This window comes from Cervus elaphus, chromosome 28, assembly GCF_910594005.1.
Source record: "Cervus elaphus chromosome 28, mCerEla1.1, whole genome shotgun sequence".
Lineage (NCBI taxonomy): Eukaryota > Metazoa > Chordata > Mammalia > Artiodactyla > Cervidae > Cervus > Cervus elaphus.
In genome coordinates, this window is record NC_057842.1 from 18,913,615 (window position 1) to 18,936,615 (window position 23,001).

Sequence of the window (23,001 nt, forward strand, 5' to 3'; positions counted from 1 at the left end):
TTTGAGATGTATTTTCCTGAGTGAAGCGGGCAGAGTTAAAGGGAACTCAAAATGACTCCCTTAATCTAGCCCAGCCGTTAGTTCTGCAGTTCAGTGACTTCTGCAGGCCTACACCCACCTTCCTGGCTGCTGCTTCATAGCCCTGTTCCCTTCGTACGAGCACTGCTGTTTTCTGAGCTCCCCTCTGTGTCTGGACTTGAAATGTGAAATACTTTCTTTCCTGTTCCAATCCCATTCGTCTTTTCCTCCTTTCTTACTATGTTTTTGTCCTTTTGGGTTTCCCAGCACATTCCAACTTTTATACCTCTCCTTATATGTTATAGTTAAGCCAGTTCTGGCATAAACAAAGAGGTGAAAACAAGTACTTAGCAGTGAAGATAGTTTCTCTGAAAATGTTTCCTCTGCTGCCTCAGTCATCCCATTGCTGTGTGAAGTTTGGCATGTATGCTTCTCACTTAACCTGCCTTAATTCTTCCCTTCCTACCAGCCCAGCAAGCTTTATCTAGAAACTTCATGAGGAGGAGACAGTCTTAATTTATATTTATAACAGTTCTTTAAAATAAAAAGGTGAATTTCAAATTCAGATTGAGTTCAAGTGGACACTGCCTCCTAGAATAACAGAAACCTTTTTGAGTATGTCTCTTAAGAGGAAATAATTAAACATTCAGGGGGAAAATAAGAATGATACATAAACCTGAGCTCATTGCATTGCTCACCCATCTTTGATAAAATTCCCACCTGCCTGCCCCCAACCCCGGTCTTGTCTTGGGTGTGAGTGATTATTAACAGATCCCTGTGTCTGTGCCTGGCTGCCCAGTGTATGTCAGGGAAAGCATGCTTATCTGTGAGCGAACATGTATGAGTTGTTCATTATGTTGGCCATTGAAGTTGTGATTTCACCTTGCCTTAGGGACAAGGATTTTTCTTCCCTAACGTTTTGTAAGACTTCTCAGTCACCAAATCAGTTGGTGTGAACCTTTGTACACTAACTAGTCAGTAAATGTTATGATTATATCTGGCATAAAACAGTGAGTCTTTCCTCTCACATGGCATCTCCATATCTATGATTATGGTTATTTCTTTCTAGGAACAAGAACTCTATCAAAAGGAAGGTTTAGGGGTGAATGAAGTGCATTATGTGGATAATCAGGACTGTATAGGTATGTGTTGTTTTAATCCATTTTGGGGAATTATGGGAAGATACAGTGAATGTTTTCACTAGTCATTCTTCTGTGCTCTGTAATTGATACTCCTGGGGATGGGACTTGAAACTGTGGTATTCAGCAGAGGATTTACCTCTCTAGTACTGCTGGGAAGTTGTTTTTTCACATGAAGGCACCAAATTCAGCTATACTGAAAGTATTCTGAAAATTTCTTCTGTTTCCTGTGATGGGCATTTTCTTTCTTGAACAGTTAACACGTGACTAAGTTAAGGAGGAAGCAGCCCTGTTTAAGCAGTGAAGGGATTCCTTACGTGGCGTGAGGAAGTCTGGTGTAGCAAGGCTCCCCGCGGGGTCTGCAGGGGCTTGGCTCTGCGCCTGCTGTTGTTCGTCTCTTCTCTGTACCTCGGCTCTACCCTCCAGCTGGTTGCAGGCCAGCCTCACAAGCTCAGTGGGGCCCAGCAGATAATGCCACGCAGCAGGAGAGCGGTCTCTTTCCTGGTCTCTTGTTGGTAGAGAGATCTTTCCTGTCGCCACCCAACTGGTGCTCAGGCTGGCTTTTCCTTCCGGCCTATCTCTAAAATCAGCTGTTGGGTAAGCCTTGCTGTGAAAGTGGCATTTGACAGTTGAGCCAGTAACTCGTGCTAGATTTGCACAAGATAGAACAGCAGTGGTAAGAACAACAACACAGTCACAGTGATAATACTTTACATTTATATAACTTCTCAAAGGACTTTCGTATCCTGCCTGGTCCACTTAGCATATCCCTCCACATCCGTTGCCCTTTCTCAGATCTTTGTGCCTCTGATGGTGGTGTTGGATATCTTGGCTGAAACTCCTCCCCTTCCGTTTACCTTTCTGCCCACTTCCATGCCCTGCATCTGTCAGAATACTCTGGTTTACAGCTCAGCTAGTGTGCCCCCTTTCACCCCCACTAACTGCCCAAGATGCATCGTTCTCTCCCAGTGCAGTTAGAGTCTTGATTTCTCTTCCTGTGTCCTGTAGCTTTTATTCATAATTAATTAATTGATTAATTTTTTAATTGAAAGATAATTGCTTTACAGAATTTTCTTGTTTTCTGTCAAACCTCGACATGAATCAGCCATACGTATACATGTATCCCTTCCGTTTTGAACCTTCTTCCCGTCTCCCTCCCCATCCCACCCTTCTAGGTTGACACAGAGCCCCTGTTTGAGTTTCCTGAGCCAGACAGCAAATTCCCCTTGGCTATCTATTTTACATATGGTCATGTAAGTTTCCACGTTACTGTTTCCATACATCTCACCCTCTCCTCCCCTCTCCCCATGTCCACAAGTCTATTCTCTATGTCTGTTTCTCAACTGCTGCCCTGTAAATAAATTCTCCAGTACCATTTTTCTAGATTCTGTATATATGCGTTAGAATACGATATTTATTTTTCTCTTTCTGACTTACTTCACTCTATATAATAGGTTCCGGGTTCATCCACCTCATTAGAACTGACTCAAAGGTGTTCCTTTTCATGGCTGGGTAATATCCCATTGTGTATATGTGCCACAACTTCTTTATCCATTCATCTGTTGATGGGCGTCTAGGTTGCTTCCATGTTCTAGCTATTGTAAATAGTGCTGCGATGAACAATGGGATACATGGGTCTTTTTCAATTTTGGTTTCCTCAGGGCATATGCCCAGAAGTGGGATTGCAAAGTCATATGGTGGTTTTATTCCTAGTTTTTTAAGGAATCTCCATACTGTCTTCCATAGTGGCTGTTTACATTCCCACCAACAGGGCAAGAACGTTCCCTTTTCTCTACCCTCTCCAGCATTTATTGTTTCTAGACTTTTTGAGGGTGGCCATTCTGACTGGTGTGAGGTGATAATCTCATTGTGGTTTTGATTTGCATTTCTCTAATAATGAGCAATGTTGAGCATCTTTTCATGCGTTTGTTAGACATCTGTATGTCTTCTTTGGAGAAATGTCTGTTTAGGTCTTTTCCCCACTTTTTGTCTGGGTTGTTTGTTTTTTTGATAGTGAGTTGTATGAGTTGCTTGTATATTTTGGAAATAAATCCTTTGTCAGTTGTTTCATTTGCTATTATTTTCTCCCATTCTGAGGGTTGTCTTTTCACCTTGCTTATAGTTCCTTTGCTGTGCAAAAGCTTTTAAGTTTAATCAGGTCCCACTTGTTTACTTTTGTTTTTATTTCTGTTACTCTAAGAGGTGGGTCATAGAGGAATCTTGCTTTGATTTATGTCATCGAGGGTTCTGCCTGTGTTTTCCTCTAAGAGTTTTATAGTTTCTGGTCTTGCATTTAGGTCTTTAATCCATTTTGAGTTTATCTTTGTGTATGATGTTAGAAAGTGTTCTGATTTCATTCTTTTACATGTAGCTGTCCAGTTGTCCCAGCACCATTTATCAAAGAGACTGTCTTTGCCCCATTGTATGTTCTTGATTCCTTTGTCAAAAATAAGGTACCCATAGGTGCATGGGTTTATTTCTGGGCTTTCTGTCTTGTTCCATTGATCTATATTTCTGTGTTTGTGCCAGTACCACACTGTCTTGATGACTGTGGCTTTGTAGTATTATCTGAAGTCAGGAAGGTTGATTCCTCCAGCTACATTCTTCTTTCTCAAGACTGCTTTGGGTCTTTGGGATCTTCTGTGCTTCCATATGAGTTGTGAAATTTTTTGTTCTAGTTCTGTGAAAAATGTGATTGGTAATTGGATAGGGGGTCACATTGAACCTGTAGATTGCATTTGGTAGTGTAGTCATTTTCAGTAACATGGAATAGCTCTCCGTCTGTTTATGTCATCTTTGATTTCTTTCATTAGTGTCTTATAATTTTCTGTGTACAATTCTGTTGTCTCCTTAGGTAAGTTTATTTTTAGATATTTAATTCTTTTTGTTGCAGTGGTGAATGGCATTGATTCCTTAATTTTTTTTCTAATTTTTCATTGTTAGTATATAGAAATGCAAGTGATTTCTGTGTGTTGATTTTGTATCCTGCAACTTTGCTAAATTCACTGATTAGCTCTAGTAATTTTCTGATGCTATCTTTAGGGTTTTCTATGTACAGTATCATGTCAATTGCAAATAGTGAGAGAGCTTTAGTTCTTTTCCAGTTGGATTCCTTTTATTTATTTTTCTTCTCTGATTGCTATAGCTAGGACTTCCAGAACTGTGTTCAATAATAGTGATGAAGGTGGACACCCTTGTCTTGTTCCTGATCTTAGGAGGAATGCTTTCAGTTTTTCATGATTTAGAATAATGTTTGCTGTAGGCTTGTCATGTATGGCCTTTACTGTGTTGAGGTAGGTTCCTTCTATGCCGATTATTTGAAGAGTTTTAATCATAAATGGGTGCTGAATTTTTTAGAAGGCTTTTTCTGCATCTATTGAGATTATCATATGGTTTTTATCTTTCAATTTGATAATATGGTGCATTACATTGATTGATTTGCATATATTGGAGAATCCTTGCATCCCTGAAATAAATCCAACTTCATCATGGTGTATGAGCTTTTTGATGTGTTGCTGAATTCTGTTTGCTAAAATTTAGTTGAAGACTTTTGCATCTATGTTCAACAGTGATATTGGCCTGTAGTTTTCTTTTTTTGTGTTGTCTTTGTCTGGTTTTGGTATCAGGGTGATGGTGGCCTTGTAGAATGAGTTTGAACAATTTCCTTCCTCTGCAATTTTTATTTTTCCTCTGCAATTTTTTGAAAGAGTTTTAGAACGATAGGCATTAGGTCTTCTCTAAATGTTTGATAGAATTCTCCTGTGAAGCCATCTGGTCCTGGGCTTTTGTTTTTTGGGAGATTATTGATCACATTTTCAATTTCAGTGCTTGTAATTGTGTTGTTCATACTTTCTGTTTCTTCCTGGTTCAGTCTTGGAAGATTGAACTTTTCTAAGAATCTTTCCATTTCTTCCAGGTTATCTATTTTATTGCCATATAGTTGTTCATAATAGTTTCTTATAATCCTTTGTATTTCTGCATTGTCTGTTGTACATCTCCTTTTTCATTTCTGTTTTGTTGAGTTGATACTTCTCTCTTTTGTTCTTGATGACTCTGGCTAAAGGCTTGTCAATTTTGTTTATCTTCTCAAAGAACCAGCTTTTAGTTTTGTTAATCTTTACTACTGTTTCTTTCATTTCTTTTTCATTTATTTCTGCTCAGATCTTTATGATTTCTTTCCTTCTGCTAATTTTTTTTTTTCTCTTTTTCCAGTTGTTTTAGGTGTAAAGTTAGGCTGTCTATTTGATGTTTTCCGTTTCTTGACATAGGATTGTACTGCTATAAACTTCCCTCTTACAGCTGCTTTTGCTGCATCCCATGGGTTTTGAGTTGTCATGTTTTCACTATCATTTGTTTCTAGAAATTTTATTTCTCTTTCGATTTCTTCAGTAACCTGTTGGTTATTTAGAAATGTATTGTTTAATCTCCATGTGTTTGTGTTTCTTAAAGTTTTTTTCTTGTAATTGATATCTAGTCTCATAGTGTTGTGGTTGGAGAAGATGCTTGATACGATTTCAATTTTCTTACATTTACTGAAGTTTGATTTGTGACCTAAGATGTGGTCTATCCTGGAGAATGTCCCGTGTGCACTTGAGAAGAAGGTGTGTTCTTCTGCATTTGGATGGAATGTCCTGAATATGCCAATGAGATCCATCTCATCTAAAGTATCATTTAAGACTTGTGTTTCCTTATTAACTTTCTGTTTTGATGATCCATCCATTGGTGTGAGTGGGGTGTTAAAGTCTCCTACTTTTATTGTGTTACTGTCAATTTCTCCTTCTATGTCTCTTAGTGTTTGTCTTCTGTATTGAAGAGCTCCTATGTTGGGGGCATAGATGTTTACAATTGTTATGTCTTCCTCTTGGATCGAACCCTTGATCCTTATGTAGTGTCCTTCCTTATCTCTTGTTCAGTTCAGTCGCTCAGTCGTGTCCGACTCTTTGGAACCCATGGACTGCAGCGTGCCAGGCCTCCCTGTCCATCACCAACTCCCAGAGTCCACCCAAATCCATGTCCATTGGGTGATGGATGGTCAGTGATGCCATCCAACCATCTCATGCCATCCAACCATCTCACGGATGGTCGGTGATGCCATCCAACCATCTCATCCTCTGTCATCCCCTTCTCCCCCGGCCCTCAATCTTTCCCAGCATCAGGGTCTTTTCAGATGAGTCAGCTCTTCGCATCAGGTGGCCACAGTATTGGAGTTTAAGCTTCAACATCAGTCCTTCCAATGAACACCCAGGACTGATCTCCTTTAGGATGGACTGGTTGGATCGCCTTGCAGTCCAAAGGACTCTCAAGAGTCTTCTCCAGCACCACAGTTCAAAAGCATCAGTTCTTCGGCACTCAGCTTTCTTTATAGTCCAACTCTCACATCCATACGTGACCACTGGAAAAACCATAGCCTTGACTAGACGGACCTTTGTTGGCAAAGTAATGTCTCTGCTTTTTAATATGCTATCTAGGTTGGTCATAACTTTCCTTCCAAGGAGCAAGCGTCTTTCAATTTCATGGCTACAGTCACCATCTGCAGTGATTTTGGAGCCCAAAAAAATAAAATCAGCCACTGTTTCCACTGTTTCCCCACGTATCTGCCATGAAGTGATGGGACCAGATGCCATGATCTTAGTTTTCTGAATGTTGAGCTTTAAGCCAACTTTTTCACTCTGCTCTTTCACTGTCATCAAGAGGCTCTTTAGTTCTTCTTCACTTTCTGCCATAAGGGTGGTGTCATCTGCATATCTGAGGTTATTGACATTTCTCTTGGCAGTCTTGAGTCCATCTTGTGCTTCTTCCAGCCCAGCATTTCTCATGATGTACTCTGCATATAAATTAAATAGGGTGAAAATATACAGCTTTGACGTAGTCCTTTTCCTGTTTGGAACCAGTCCGTCATTCCATGTCCAGTTCTAACTGTTGCTTCCTGACCTGCATACAGATTTCTCAGGAGGCAGGCCAGGTGGTCTGGTATTCCCATCTCTTTCAGAATTTTCCACCATTTATTGTGATCCACACAATTAAAGGCTTTGGCATAGTCAATAAAGCAGAAACAGATGTTTTTCTGGAAATCTCTTGCTTTTTTGATGATCCAGCAGATGTTGGCAATTTGATCTCTGATTCCTCTGCCGTTTCTAAAATCAGCTTGAACATCTGGAAGTTCACGGTTCACATAGTGCTGAAACCTGGCTTGGAGAATTTTAAGCATTACTTTACTAGCGTGTGAGATGAGTGCAATTGTGTGGTAGTTTGAGCATTCTTTGGCATTGCCTTTCTTTGGGATTGGAATGAAAACTAACCTTTTCCAGTCCTGTGGCCACTGCTCAGTTTTCCAAATTTTCTGGCATATTGAGTGCAGCACCTTTACAGCATCATCTTTCAGGATTTGAAATAGCTCAACTGGAATTCCATCACCTCCACTAGCTTTGTTCATAGTGATGCTTTCTAAGGCCCACTTGACTTCACATTCGAGGATGTGTGGCTCTAGGTGAGTGAGCACACCATCGTGATTATCTGGGTCGGGAAGATCTTTTTTGTACAGTTCTGTGTATTCTTGCCACCTCTTCTTAATATCTTCTGCTTCTGTTAGGTCCATATCATTTCTGTCCTTTATTAAGCCTATTTTTGCATAAAATGTTCCCTTGGTATCTCTAATTTTCTTGACGAGATCTCTGGTCTTTCCCATTCTTTTGTTTTCCTCTATTTCTTGCATTGATCACTGAGGAAGGTTTTCTCTCTCTCCTTGCTATTCTTTGGAACTCTGCATTCAAATGGGTATATCTTTCCTTTTCCCCTTTGCTTTTCGCTTCTCTTCTTTTCACAGCTATTTGTAAGGCCTCCTTAGACAGCCATTTTGCTTTTTTGCATTTCTTTTCCATGGAGATGGTCTTGATTCCTGTCGCCTGTACAGTGTTCCAAACCTCCAACCATAGTTCATCAGGCACTCTGTCTATCGGATCTAGTCCCTTAAATCTATTTCTCACTTCCACTGTGTAGTCATAATGGATTTGATTTAGGTCATACCTGAATGATCTAGTGGTTTTCTCCACTTTCTTCAATTTCAGTCTGAATTTGGCAATGAGTTCATGATCTGAGCCACAGTCAGCTCCCAGTCTTGTTTTTGCTGACTGTATAAAGCTTCTCCATCTTTGGCTGCAAAGAATATAATCACTCTGATTTCAGTGTTGACTATCTGGTGATGTCCATGTGTAGAGTCTTCTCCTGTGTTGTTGGAAGAGGGTGTTTGCTACGATCAGTGCATTCTGTTGACAAAACTCTCTTAGCCTTTGCCCTGCTTCATTCTGTACTCCAAGGCCAAATTTGCCTGTTACTCCAGGTGTTTCTTGACTTCCTACTTTTGTATTCCAGTCCCCTATAATGAAAAGGACATCTTTTTGGGGTGTTAGTTCTAGAAGGTCTTGTAGGTCTTCATAGAACTGTTCAACTTCAGCTTCTTCAGCATTACTGGTTGGGGCATAGACTTGGCTTACTGTGATACTGAATGGTTTGCCTTGGAAATGAACAGAGATCATTCTGTTGTTTTTGAGATTGCATCCAGGTACTGCATTTCAGACTCTCTTGTTGACTATGATGGCTACTCCATTTCTTCTAAGGGATTCCTGCCCACGGTAATCGATACAATGGTCATCTGAGTTAAATTCACCCATTCCAGTCCATGTTAGTTTGCTGATTCCTAGAATGTTGATGTTCACTCTTGTCATCTCCTGTTTGACCACTTCCAGTTTGCCTTGGTTCATGGACCTAACATTCCAGATTCCTATAAAATGTTGCTCTTTATAGCACCGAACCTTGCTTCTATCACCAGTCCCATCCACAACTGGGTGTGTTTTTGCTTTGGCTCCATCCCTTCATTCTTTCTGGAGTTATTTCTCCACTGATCTCCAGTAGCATAGTGGGCACCTACTGACCTGGGGAGTTCCTCTTTCAGTATCCTATCATTTTGCCTTTTCATACTGTTCATGGGGTTCTCAAGGCAACAATACTGAAGTGGTTTGCCCTTCCCTTCTCCAGTGGACCACATTCTGTCAGACCTCTCCACCATGACCCGTCCATCTTGGGTGGCCCCACACCGCATGGCTTAGTTTCACTGTTAGACAAGACTGTGGTCCTGTCATCAGATTGGCTAGTTTTCTGTGATTATGGTTTCAGTGTGTCTGCCCTCTGATGCCCTCTCTCAGCGCCTACTGTCTTACTTGGTTTTCTGTTACCTTGGACGTGGGGTGTCTCTTCATGGCTGCTCCAGCAAAACACAGCCGCTGCTCTTACCTTGGTCATGGGGTAGCTCCTCCTGGCTCCTGCCCCTGACCTTGGGCATGGGGTAGCTCCTCCCAGCCTCCGCCCCGACCTTGGACTTGGGGTAGCTCCTCTTGCTGCGTTTGTGGGCCTTCATAGCTGCCCGCGCTTGTAATCTTCTTTATTTTAAGGTATTTTATCTGATATGAGGATTGCTACTTCAGCTTTCTTTGCTTCCCATTTGGATGGAATATATTTTTCCATCCTCTCACTTTCAGTTTAAATATGTCTTGAGGTCTGAAGTGGGTTTCTTGTAGACAGAATATATATGGTGCTTGTTTTTGTATCCATTCATTGAGTCTGTGTCTTTTGGTTGGAGCATTTAATCCATTTACATTTAAAGTTATTATTGATATTTATGTTCCTATTGCCATTCCCTTAGTTGTTTGGGGTTGACTTTGTAAATATTTTTCTTCCCTTCTATTGCTTGACTATATAAGTCCCTTTAACATTTGTTGTAAAGCTGGTTTGGTGGTACTGAATTCTCTTTATCTTTTGCTTGTCTGAAAAGCTTTTGAATTCTCCAGCAGTTTTGAATGAGATCCTTGCCAGATACAGTAATCTTGGTGGTAGATTTTCCCCTTTCAGTACTTTAAATATATCCTGCCATTCCCTTCTGGCCTGCAGAGCTTCTGCTGAAAGATGAGGTGTTAAGCATATGGGGTTTTCCTTTATGTTACTTGTTGCTTCTCCCTTGCTGCTTTTAATATTCTTTCTTTGTGTTTAGTCTTTGTTAGTTTTATTAGTGTGTGTTTTGACATGTTTCTCCTTGGGTTTATCCTGTATGGGACTCTGTGCCTTTTGGACTTGATTGACTCTTTCCTTTTCCATGTTGGGGAAATTTTCAACTATAATCTCTTAAAAATTTTCTCATACCCTTTTTCTCTCTTCTTTTTCGAATGTTGAATTCAAATGCTGGTGCTTTTGATATTGTCCCCGAGGTCTCTGAGACTGTCCTCAGTTCTTTTCATTCTTTTTACTTTAATCTGCTCTTCAGAAGTTATTTCCATCATTTTATCTTCTAGCTCACTGATTCCTTCTTCTGCTTCAGATATTCTGCTATTGGTTCTTCCTAGAGTATTTTTAATTTCAGTACATGTGTTGTTTGTTTCTGTATGTTTATTCTTTAATTCTTCTAGATGTTTGTTAATTGATTCCTGCATTTCCTCCGTTTTGTTTTCAAGGTTTTTGATCATCTTTACTGTCATTATTCTGAACTCTTTTTTAGGTGGTTTGCCTGTTTCCTCTTCATTTATTTGGACTGCTGCATTTCTAGTTTGTTCCTTCATTTGTGTGGTATTTCTCTGCCTTTTTATTTTTATTTTTTTTTAACTTATTGTATTTGAAGTCTCCTTTTTCCAGGCTTCAAGGTTGAATTCTTTCTTCCTTTTGGTTTCTGCCCTCCTAAGTTTGGTCCAGGGTTTTGTGTAAGCTTCCTATAGGGTGAGATTTGTGCTGAAGTTTTGTTTGTTTCTTTCTTTCTTTTTCCTCTGATGGACAAGGCTGAGTGATATGGTAATCCTGTCTGCTGATGATTGGGTTTGTATTTTTGTTTTGTTTGTTGTTTAGATGAGGCATCCTGCACAGGGTGCTACTGGTGGTTGGGTGATATTGGGCTTTGTGTTCGTTTCCTTTGTGTGAGTTCTCACTATTTGATACTCCCATGGACGGAGGAGCCTGTTGGGCTGCAGTCCATGGGGTCTCTAGGAGTTGGACATGACTGAGCAACTTCACTTTGACTTTTCACTTTCATGCATTGGAGAAGGAAATGGCAGCCCACTCCAGTGCTCTTGCCTGGAGAATCCCAGGGACGGGGGAGCCTGGTGGGCTGCCGTCTGTGGGGTCGCACAGAGTTGGACACGACTGAGGTGACTTAGCTGCAGTAGCAGCAGGGTTAGTTCTCTGGTAGTCTAGGGTCTTGGAGTCAGTGCTCCTACTCCAAAGGCTCAGGGCTTGATCTCTGGTCAAGAATGAAGATTCCACAAGTGGTTTGTTATGACATTATGTGAGATTAAAACAAATATCCAAAAACAAGAAACCAAAGATGAACCCCAGACAAATGGCAGTTACAAAATCAGGCAAATAATAATTTTAAAAAATGGAATATACACACACATATGTATGTATACACACCCATGAGCAAAGTCAAGACAGTCCAAGAAAAATAAAGTACAGTAGATTGACCTGACAAACAAAGGAAATCAAAAATTATATTTACCAGTTAAGAACAAAACTAACTAAAGCAGAAACTGAAAAACAAAACTAATGCAAGGTGTCAAGTGAGGAATAAAGCAATGAAAACAAAACTAACAAATATGTTGAGAGGAAAAGAAGGAAAGGAAGGAAAGAATAGATATGCAAAGTTAAATAGAAGTAGATGAAGAGGATTTATATACGTTAAACATTAACTGCAAGGGGAAAAGAACAGTAGGAAAGGCAAACAAAGGAATATATGTGGAAAATATATAATAGGTTTAAAAAAATTAAAAATTATAAAAAAAAAGAAAAAGTGAGGAAAAAAAAAGGGAAAGCTCCACAGAACTGTAGAAATCCAACGTAGAGGCAGAGGTTTATAACAATAAAAAGTGTGACTGAATAAACACATATATATATCCACCCATAAGCAAAATCAAAACATTCCAACAAAAATAAAGTATAATAGACTGACCCTGTGAACAGAGGAAACCAAAAATTATATCTACCAGAACAAAACAAACTGAAGCAGAAACTGGAGAACAAAACTAAAGCAAGATGCCAGCTGGGGAATAAAACAATGAAAATAAAATTAACAAATATGTTGAGAGGTAAGGAAAGAAAGAATAGATATACAAAGTTAAATAAAGGTAAATAAAGAAGATTTATATGCATTAAGGATTAACTGCAAGGGGAAAAGAACAGTAGGAAAAACAAAGAAAGGGGTAAATGTAGGAAAAGTAATAATAGGTTTGAAAAATTAGAAATATTAAAAAATTAGAAAAGGAAAAAAAAAAGGAAAACTCCACAAAACTGAAAAAGCCCAATGTAGAGGCAGAGGTTTATAGCAATAATAAAAAATGTAACTGAGGAAAAAAAAGCTCAAAAGCTTACTTAGATTTCATAGTGCCAATAAAATTGATAACTGCAACAGAGGGGGGGAAAAGGGGGAAAAAAAGAGAAAAGACCAAAAGAATCTATAGAAAAAGTGAAAACATCAGAATAATAAATGTTTTCTTGAGTCACGGCTGTTGGAGTCCTCTCCCTCGCTGGGAGTCACAGCCCACCTCACCTCCCTAGGATGCCTTCCAACTCTGTGCTGATCTCTGGACTTGCTGTGGAGGCAGCTCAGGGTCTAATCTGGTCCTACTCCCATGTGTCCTTGCCTCCAATGTCCACAGCTATCAGAACTAGTGTGTTTTCTCTTGTGGGAGCTCTCAGTGTCCTTTTATATATTCCATAGACACGAGTCTGCCCAGTTGATCATGTGGATTTAATCTGCAGGAGGTGGAAGGTTTTGGGTCTTCTTCCTTAGCCACACTGCCCCTGGGTTTCAACTGTGGTTTTATTTCCACCTCTGCACGTGGGTCGTCACTGGGGTTTGCTCCTGAGGCTGCCCTGGAGGACTCAGGTTTGCCCTGTGAGGACCAGGTGTGGAGGTGGTGCAGCTGCTTGGGTCGCAGGGGTTCTGGCAGCACCAGGTACTCAGGGGAGTTGGCGGCTAGGGCAGAAGGAAATACAGTGCTCTAGAAGGGAATGGCGACCAGTGTTGGCCAATACTCTCTAGTACTCTTGCTTGGAGAGCCCGCCTCTCTAACAGAGAAGCCTGGCAGGCCACAGTCTACAGGGTCGCAAAGGGTCCAGACACGACTGGGGTGACCCTGTGTGCCTGTGGCAGCTCTGCCCCAGTGAGAGGCTGGCAGCTGCTTGTCTTGCGGGGACCCTGGCAGTGCCAAGTGTGCAGGGACACAGACTGCCTCCGCCCCAGGAGTTGTGGCCCCATCAGAGTCTTTTTTTCGAGCCTCCTGTAGCTGGTGATCAGAAGGCCTCTTTGGCCAATCTTTCTCCATCGCTCCGCCAGTTCAGGCACTTAGAGGGCTCCCTTGCCTGGGGACCTTCTCTGTTGTCCGGGGTGTCAGGCACATAGAGAGGCCCCCTTGGCTGGTTCCTACTCTGTAGATTGGCGTGTCAGACACTTAAAGGGGCTCCCTGGGTGGGGTCCTAGTCTGTAGTTCACTGCGTCAGGCATTTGATGGGCCAGCCTCTTTATTGTTCAGCTGCTGATGCTGGCGTGTGGGGTGAGAGAGGCTATGGTGATGGCTCCACCCGCTACACATGACTCAGCAGTATCGCTTTGCTTCCATGGCTGCCTGGCTTTCCTCCACGGGCATTTCCCATCACGATCTCCTCCCTCACATCCCCTCGATCCGTCTCTCTGCAGTCAATAGCAGCTCTTGTCCTGGGATTGCTCCACAATCCCTAAACTCCAGCTCCCAACCATTGCAACTTCCAGGGGACCTGGGTCCCTGTCTGGGGTGTGTGCGGCTGCGGCAAGGACTGTCTGATTCTCATTCCATTTAGGCTGCCACAGATCAGCTGTTTCACTCCCAGCCTTAACTGTTTCTCCTCTGCCTCAGACAGTTGCCCCCTCTGTGGGGATCAGACCCCTGCTTCAGTTTCTCCCACCTGCTGAGGGCAGGTCCAGTCCTACTAACACTCCTGTGTTTCCCCCTAGTTCCTTCTTCCTACCGAGTTTTGCGTGGTTCTATATATTCTTTTCTGCTGGTCAGGTACTCCAGTCCGCTCTCAGCTGATGTTCTGCGTGCACTTCTGTGTCTGAAGGTGTATTCCTGATATATCCATGGAGAGAGATGTGCTCCACGTCCACCTGCTCCTCCGCCACCTTGTTCCTAATTCCTGTCTTTTAGAGTCTGTCCTATTTAACAGTTCTATCTACTGCATTTAAGCAGCTTACGTTTTATAGTGATTTTGGACAGGCAGTAAATTCAAAACATATGAATGGAAGGAGCATAAATATGTGTTGTTGCTGAAGTTTTGCTGGAAAGCTTTTGAACCCATATCTGTAAGTAGTTTTAAAAACCTAAACTTACAAAAGCTTCTGTAGTTTTACTTCATTTTGAATATAGAAGTCATCTGGGAGAGGACGATTGCTGGCTCTTTGGCCTCTGTCCTAGCTTTCAGACAGAACGGTTATTACATTAGTCGTTTTCTTTATGGAGTTGTTGTCTAAACTATGTTCAGTATGTGATTTTACTTTCTAAACAATTGCCAGATGTAAAATAAAATTCATTTGCTCTCTGTAGCTTTTGAGAGAAAACAGTACTTGTGGAATCATGTTACTTTGTTTCTGACCAGCCCTCAAAATTTGTGATCAGTAAGTTTAAAGTGTTATGTTTTTACCCTGTCGTATTTGAATTTTTTGAAATAGATTTAATTGAAGCAAAATTAGTGGGAATATTGGATATTTTGGACGAAGAAAATCGCCTTCCCCAGCCAAGTGATCAGCACTTCACATCTGCAGTTCACCAGAAGCACAAAGACCATTTCCGACTTTCTGTGAGTTTTTCATTTCAAAATTGAGGCTCTGGTTGGAAGAGAAACTTTCAGAAAGATGTGATAGATGTTAGATAATTAGAATCCTAAGTTTTGTAAGGCTTTGAACAACTATATGCATCTTCTGTAATTAATCCAGCACAGTGTCTTCTATAGATGACCATTAATTTATACCAGTATATTTTTGCTGCTGCTGATCTATCTAATCAAGGCCCTTTTAGCTGGATATAAAATATATTTCTCCTATATAAGATGTACAAAAAGACTCATGTACATTTTTTTGTACATCTATGTACTGTTTTTATGTTCTCCCTTCTGGGTGAAGTGGCCATCAGTCGCTCTGTTCTGTATTGTGTGAACTGGATCACTTCCCAGGGGTTAGGACCTAGAGTCACATGCAGCCACCTGTCTGCACATTTGTAAAACCAGCAAAGCTTGTGGCTAAGAGTCTGACTGGCAGAAGCAGTTCATTTAATGATCAGTAATTTCATTTTGATGCTCTTTCCTTTTGAGTTTTGAATGGAAATTGTACTCAGAGAGGGTCATAGAAGCTGAAGCAACAGAAGAATTAGCTGAAGAGTTAAATAGACACAGAAAGAGACAAAAAGAGACACAGAGAGAAATAAATGAGAAGTACTCTTCCAAAAAGGGTCAGGAGACCTGGTTCTCTAGACTGTTGTTTGTCATAGAGCTGTGCTTGAATCCCGGCTGTTGGTGGTGACCAGTAAGGCCTTTCTCCATAAGAATGGAGCTTGCAGCTCTTGAGGTGTTTTCTGTGTTTAGCTAGCTCTGTGTTTATCTTTACACTCAACCTTCATCCCCTGACATAATCCAAACACACCTCCATCCTTCTGCCCAGAAAGAGCAGAGTAGCACAGAGAAATGTGGATATTAATTTCACCCATGTAGACAGGTGCTGCCTCATACTAGAACAACAAAGACAGGAAGGAAGGAAGAAAGAAGAGAAAAGAAAAACTGTTCAGAGATGCAGTTGCCTCCTATACTGTTACAGTTTTGAGACTGGGGCATAGTATAACAGTCATTGCTTTGATGGGTCCAGGAGTTCAAGTGAATGAAAGCAGATATTCTTGTTTCCATACATCATTAACTAAATCAATAACAGAAGCAGTTTGAAGGCGTTTACTGAAAAAGCTGACCTTCTCTGGAGACTGCATCCCACAACCACCTGCTCCACTGACTTGCAGTTCTTCTGTATCCTTAAATAAATCTTGGGATGTGAAGAGATAGAAATAAAACAGTGTGTGTCCCCAGTAAAACTTCTGCTAAGATCAAAGACGTGTATCCAGTCCTGTTTATTCACTGCTCTCTATGAGAACCAGTCTGGATGCCCAGTCACTTTTGCCAAGAGAACTGACTGCTGGTCAACAAATTGTGACCAAGGTTTCAGAGACATAGCGCCCCAAGGACAGCCAACGAGAGCACCAGGAATGGGCCTTGGTCACTTTCCTCAAAAGAGATCGAGAGCACAACAGTAAACTCTCATTTGTACGGTTCACTACTTTTGTTGTATTTCTTTGAGAATAAAAATAATGATAATCATTTATTGAATTGCTTACCATGTGCCAGGCGCATTCTAAGCATTTTGCTTGAGTTACTTTCTTTAATCCTTGTAATGGGCTTCGCTGGTGGCTCAGATGGTAAAGAAACAGCCTGCAATGCGGGAGACCTGGGTTTCGTCCCTGGGTTGGGAAGATCCCCTGGAGGAGGGCATGACAACCCACTCTAGTATTCTTGCCTGGAGAGTGCCCATGGACAGAGGAGCCTGGCGGGCTACAGTCCACGGGGTCACAAAGGGTCGGACACGACTGGGCGACCAAGCACAGCACAGTGCTCATAGCAATCCTCTGCTGTTGCTCCTGCTTGCTTCCCCATGCGGAGAGGGTAGGTGACCTCCTTTTCTAGAACAGAGAGAAAGGGTTGGATTAGGGCATCAGGCTGGCGTCTTGATCCCAGGGCCACCCTCTGACTCATGCTGTTTGCTGCCATGCAAAGGGGAGGCTCTGTGATCTGCCAGCTCTCTCACCCAGGAGCAGCCTGGTGAGGTTATGTGGTCTCAGCTTTTTCATTTTTAAATGAGATCGTTTTTCTTAACCTTAGGCTATTTTGAGGGTCAGAGGTGATCTTTTATTTTGGAGACTTTTAGAAATGATACCAGTATGAGATATTATAGTGATAGTATAGTGATAGTACAACCAGAAAGTGATTTTGTTTTCTTCAAATAGATTTGGGCTCATTGTATAGAAGTGTTAGGATGTATGGCTAAAATCAGTAGGTGAGTCCCTGTGTTGATTTCAGGTGTCTCAGTAGAACAACGCTTCTTAACCTTGGTTACACCTAAGAATCACCTCATATAAATAAATGGTTTGGCGGTTTAAAAGTGCTCCAGATGACAATTCAGCAGCTACTACTTTAGACATAAGCAGTTAACTTTATAAAATGCCTGTTGTGTTTTGCATGTGCCTCTTAATAGTGTGGTTTTGTTTTGTTTTGGGTCTTATTCCTTTTTTTTTCTTCCTAAGAGATTATAACCAAAAATATTTGCTAGATTTTACTGGTACGTTAAGGCTTACTTAAGGAGCAATATAATTGTATAAAGTATGAAAACTCCCTTTCTGATTTTAAGTATGTCACATCCCAGATGTTTTCTAAAGGGAGTTATTAATGTATATTTTTGATAATTTAATGACTGATGTATGTATTGATTTTCAGATTCCTAGAAAGTCTAAGCTGGCAGTTCACAGGAACATCCGAGATGATGAAGGCTTCATCATCAGGCATTTTGCCGGGGCAGTGTGCTATGAAACAGTGAGTAGAACGTTTACAGGGAGAAAACCATTTGATTTTAAAGCTGCGCTGTACAAAATGGTAATGTCTAGCCACATCTGGCTTTTTAAAGTTAAGTAAAATTTAAAATTCAGTTCCTCAGGACCCGAGCCATATCTCATGTGCTCGATGCTCCCGTGGCTGGTGGTGGCTGTATTGGACAGCGCAGACAGAGCATTTCTGTTACCTCAGAGTGCTCTGTTGGACAACACCGTGTTAAGGAATATTACCACAAGATGGACTGAATCATTCCTGTCTGCTTTATTTTTCAGACTCAGTTTGTGGAAAAAAATAATGACGCTTTACATATGTCTCTTGAGTCCTTAATATGTGAATCCAGGGATAAATTTATCCGGGAACTATTTGAATCGTCCACAAATAACAACAAAGACACTAAACAAAAAGCAGGAAAACTTAGCTTCATCAGTGTGGGAAACAAGTTCAAGGTATTTGTGGCAAATGTATTGCTAGAATTTTTTTTTTTTTTCTTACTGTATTAAAAAACTGTGTTTTACACTATCTGGTGGATTATGTAGTTCACTCTGAGAAATCCCATGAGTGAGATTCAAAGAGCAGACCCTGAATTGGTGATGTTTGTATGCAAAACAACATAAAGTAGGCACAGTAACGGAACAACAGAAATCCTGTAATTTTATGAACGTGCTCTTCCTTGGTGCTTAACATGTCTGATTGCTTCTCCTAATGTTCTTGCTTCTGCTTACTGTCTGGTTGACCTTCAAACCTTCTCTTTCCCACGTGTTTTCTGTTTCCTTCCTCATTCAGCAGTTTTGTTTTAGCTGGAGTAGTCCAGCTCGAGATGGCTAGAGAGGCCTAGTTGAGTTGAGAGAGGAAAAGCAGGCACTCCAGGGGCCTCAGGTAAATGATCACCTTCGTGGACTCCTACTTGCTAGAGCGGCTGCTGTGTTAAAGCCCGGCTCAGTTAATGGTTCAGTTTGTAGTTCATTTTTAATGTGTTTTCTCTCATAGTGCATTATGGGTGTGCATATTACACTAAAATTTGATTAAAGCTTTTAATAACTTCCATAAGATAAATACTTGGTGTGGCAAACCCTTCGTATTTTTTAACACTGAAGAACACTACATTTGTTTCACTGATTTTGGATCAGGAATTTATTCCTTGAGGTCTGACAGGGAATTGTCACATGATGCATCTAAGAAATGGAACACTCTTGTTTGGTTCTAACTGTTGAGTATTTTGCAGATAAAAAGATAATTTAAAACCTTTGTATCACTTTTAATGAATAAATGATAATGAATAGATAAAAGAAATAGAATTAATTTCTGTCTTATACATTTCCACAGTCTTTTTCTGTTTATAAGAAAACTGCATATGCCTTTCATTTTATGTACTTCAAATATTAAAAATAATTTAATTAGGAACAGTATTTAATTAAGACTCAGAATACTAGGATACTGACAATGTAAGCTTCCTGAAATCCACTGTGAGCTGAAATGGGCTCTAAATAATCATGGTTATAAAACAAAAGCTGAAGCATAGATATAAGAGAAAGCTTATCACATGTTTTTCAGATAACTGAATAAAAAATCTTAAACTCTGTTTTAATTTATGTTAATTAATTAAGAGTTTCTTCTCTTGAGTATTCTTTCTCTTATTTAGATATTCTTAAATTCTTACATAAACGTATGCTGACAGATTGGTTTAAAATAGTACATTAGCCTGTGTGAAATGGAGATCATTTATTAAGTATTTTCCTACATGATATATTAGTATTGCTGGCAAGAGCACACTTGACATTTTAGACACTTTATATAAATAAAATAAAAAATATTCTTAAATTTCTTTGGACTAAGATATTTTATGTTAAGACTTTAAGTGCTTAAAATTGCTTAAATGCAGTATGATGCATTTTGCACGTCAGACTGCTTGAAAACTGTAACTAAAAGCTGTAACATTATTATTAATAAAATTTGAAAATGTTCTGATTGTGATGCTTTGAAATGAAATAATAGTAATTCTTATTTTTAAGGACAGTAGACTAGTTTATTAAATTAAATTCACATTATGTGTGGCAATAAAACAGAGCAGGCTAGCCTTTACATTACTGAGCATCACTGAGAACCGGAGGTTTCCCGCTGAAATGTGACATTTTCAGGCTATTGAGACGTAACTCTTTTACTATTAGTGTTTTAGAAAAAGTAATTTTTTTGATGAAAATCTTATTCTTTTATTATAGAATAGTAAAATTGTGTGTTTTAAAATAAAATACAAATAAAGCATGAGTTGCATAAGGCTGTTAGGCCTCGTGGTCTTTGACCGCTTTCTTTTGTAATGGACTTGCCTCCCTCTTTTCTCAGATACTATAGTTCATTTTTGCTGCTTCCATTCTTCATTCTCACTTTATCTCCATTTTTGGGGAGAGGACTGTGCTATGGATTAGGAACCATGGGCTTTGTGACAGTCATTTTCTTTCCAAATTAGTGGCTCTTACACTTGCTTTTCAGTTGTGTGCTGGTCCAGACTGGTTAAGGTTGTCAAAACTGTGGCAACCAGATAAGTGGGTGTATTTTTTTTATCTAAATTCATTCTGTTTTTATAACTTAAGCCTATAATGTCCAAAGTGTACTGGAGTGTTATGCTTAAGAGAATGAACCTCTTAGGCCTTTGTTAGAATCTTGGTTTTGCCTTTACTAGTTCCATGATCTTGGCAAATAATTTCTCTCTCTGGGCCTCAATGTTTTCACCTGTAAAATGCGACTAATACATCCCTAATTAGAGTTGTGCAGATTTAACTTGATAGTACCTGTGAAAAGCTTTGAGCAGTGCCTGACTCATAGAAAGCATTCAGTGAAGTATACCTATTATTATTACTAGATATAGCTATGACTGAATAGATATGTTAATTTATCTTTTGTTAAGTAGTACAATAAACATCCCAGTACAAAATCAGTGTAACAATTTTACACAATTTACTTTGCAGAGAAGTAAAGCAAATACATGATTTTAATGTACTGAGCCAGCGTAAATTATAATCACTTAATATTATTTTAAAAAGGAAAGCAACAGTAACTACTTATAGTGTCCATTGTGAATTTTCTTTTGAGAAAATTGTCCTAGCCTTTAAAAATAATTGAAATGAGAGGTTTTAAAACAGTAAAGAGGCTTTCAACAGGTAGGCAGGTCGGTTTCATTTATGACAGGTGTTACATAAAACAGTTCTAATATATAGCATGAGTGGGTATTTTAAACATACCCTCATTCCTAGTGGAGTGTGACACAGGCTACACCCAGCTTGCCACGTATTCACATGCTGCTCCATCGATTCCCTTTTGAAGGCACCACATCCGCATTTTCATTTACTCTTTTCGTTGCCTGTATACTTTTTCCTCATTCACCCCATCTCCAAGTGTGCATGTATGTTTTCTAGTATTGCTGATTTTCAGTCTTTTAATTACACAAGTTCTGTATATTTATTTTCCTTGGTGTTATATATTAGCCATAGATTTTTGCATGTTACTGTCTGTTAAAGAGATTGTGTAGAGCTGTTAAATTGTAACATGTTGTAGATGAGCGTTATTGCATGTTATTTTATTCTTACGTTGAAGAGCTAATTTTTACTTATGGTATTGTGTACTTTTGCTTTCTGAAATAATGAAATGATTTCTTCTACAGACACAGTTAAATTTGCTTCTGGATAAACTTCGAAGTACAGTGAGTATACTTAAAAAAACAGGGTTTTTAAATGGTCCTCTTGAACTATTATTAGTAATGATTAAAATAAGCACAGTAAACCTGAAATAATTAAAAATTTATTTAAAACCAAATTTCCTCATTGAAAGAAAATCAGTTATTAAAAATGGTTGTCATTTTGGTTAGGTTTGTTCTAAAGATAAGTCAAATGTATATGGGCAGTCACATTGTTTTATAAACATATAGAATTCTCTGAATGTTATTAAGATTATCCTGTAGCTTCAGGAGAGTGAAAATAATTAGTTATTATAGAGAAGGAAGATGTATTTTTTAGGCTTAAAGACAGTGCATGTAATTAATTTTCATTTCATTTCTCTGGTGGTAACATTCTCCAGCATGACAGTGTTGATATGGAAAAAATGGACATAGTATTTTAATGCTGTTTAATAGAGGCAGTAGTTCCTCAGAGACTTGTTTAAAATCTGGAATTTTAATTCCCTCTGTTTTTTTTAAAGAAAATTCACCATAGGAAGAAATTTGATATGTGGCTTATGTTAATAAGACATGACTTCAGAAGAAGATTTTTTTTATACAAATCCACAGAACTTAACTAAATACTCTTTGTTTTCAAGTAGTCATTTTGAAAAGCCAAATATTTATTCTCTGTGCTATTATTGCTTAATTTATTGTTAGACTTGGTTTTGAAACCATTAAGAAATCGTCTTAAATATCTTCATTGTTTGCAAATATTTATCTCTTAAGGACAAAACTTCTTTGAAAACCATATCTGATGAGATATTTTATTTTTATCACCCAAATATGATGCTACTGTAAAATGGTTGGGTTATAGTTGTGATTTTTTTTTAAAAGCTTTTCTAAAAAGTATATAAAAGCATTTGCAGTGAGCATCATTGTTGATATAACTGTTTGCAAGGTGTGACTACTTGGAAGAGAAGCTGTTACTTGATGTTCAGTGTATTAGCCTCAGTTCCCAACAGTTTCACTGTGTACATTGCAGTGTTCTCTCTGCCTCATTCAGCATAATCTGATAACTGATTCTAAATGAATGCCATTAAGCTTTTTAAAATACATATCATTTAACAAAACTTTAAGATGTATAGTAGTGCAGCTTAGAGACCTACTGTATGTTTCTAAAATAGAATGATGAGAAAAGTTGGCTTTTGTTTTTTAACACTTCGGCCTAAATTTTAAGAGGCATAATTTTATTTACTCATCTTGTCATAGGACAGTTTCTTATCACAGCAACGTAGCACATAAATACATTTACATGTGGAGTATAATCACATGTATGTCATCCTATGAAATATATTGTTTAAGTATATTGAAATATTTTATTATGAAAGACTTCTCTTTTTACAATAATACAATTTTTGGCACTCAAATATAAAACAGTATTTTTCTATTATTTTCTATTTTCTATTATTATGGTATAAATGCTTTACATTATAA

General features: G+C 39.2%; 1 protein-coding gene across 5 annotated transcripts in view; it reads left to right on the plus strand.

Moving 5' to 3' along the window:
* The window catches only part of MYO6 (myosin VI), a 157,939-nt gene that overhangs the window by 96,699 nt on the left and 38,239 nt on the right, over positions 1 to 23,001 (plus strand). For all 5 annotated transcript variants that reach the window (XM_043889839.1, XM_043889842.1, XM_043889843.1 and 2 more), the window contains exons 15-19: positions 1,088 to 1,160; positions 14,893 to 15,020; positions 17,748 to 17,843; positions 18,134 to 18,307; positions 21,514 to 21,552. In XM_043889839.1, the coding sequence (XP_043745774.1) occupies positions 1,088 to 1,160; positions 14,893 to 15,020; positions 17,748 to 17,843; positions 18,134 to 18,307; positions 21,514 to 21,552 (510 nt within the window). The remainder of the gene's footprint in view (positions 1 to 1,087; positions 1,161 to 14,892; positions 15,021 to 17,747; positions 17,844 to 18,133; positions 18,308 to 21,513; positions 21,553 to 23,001) is intronic.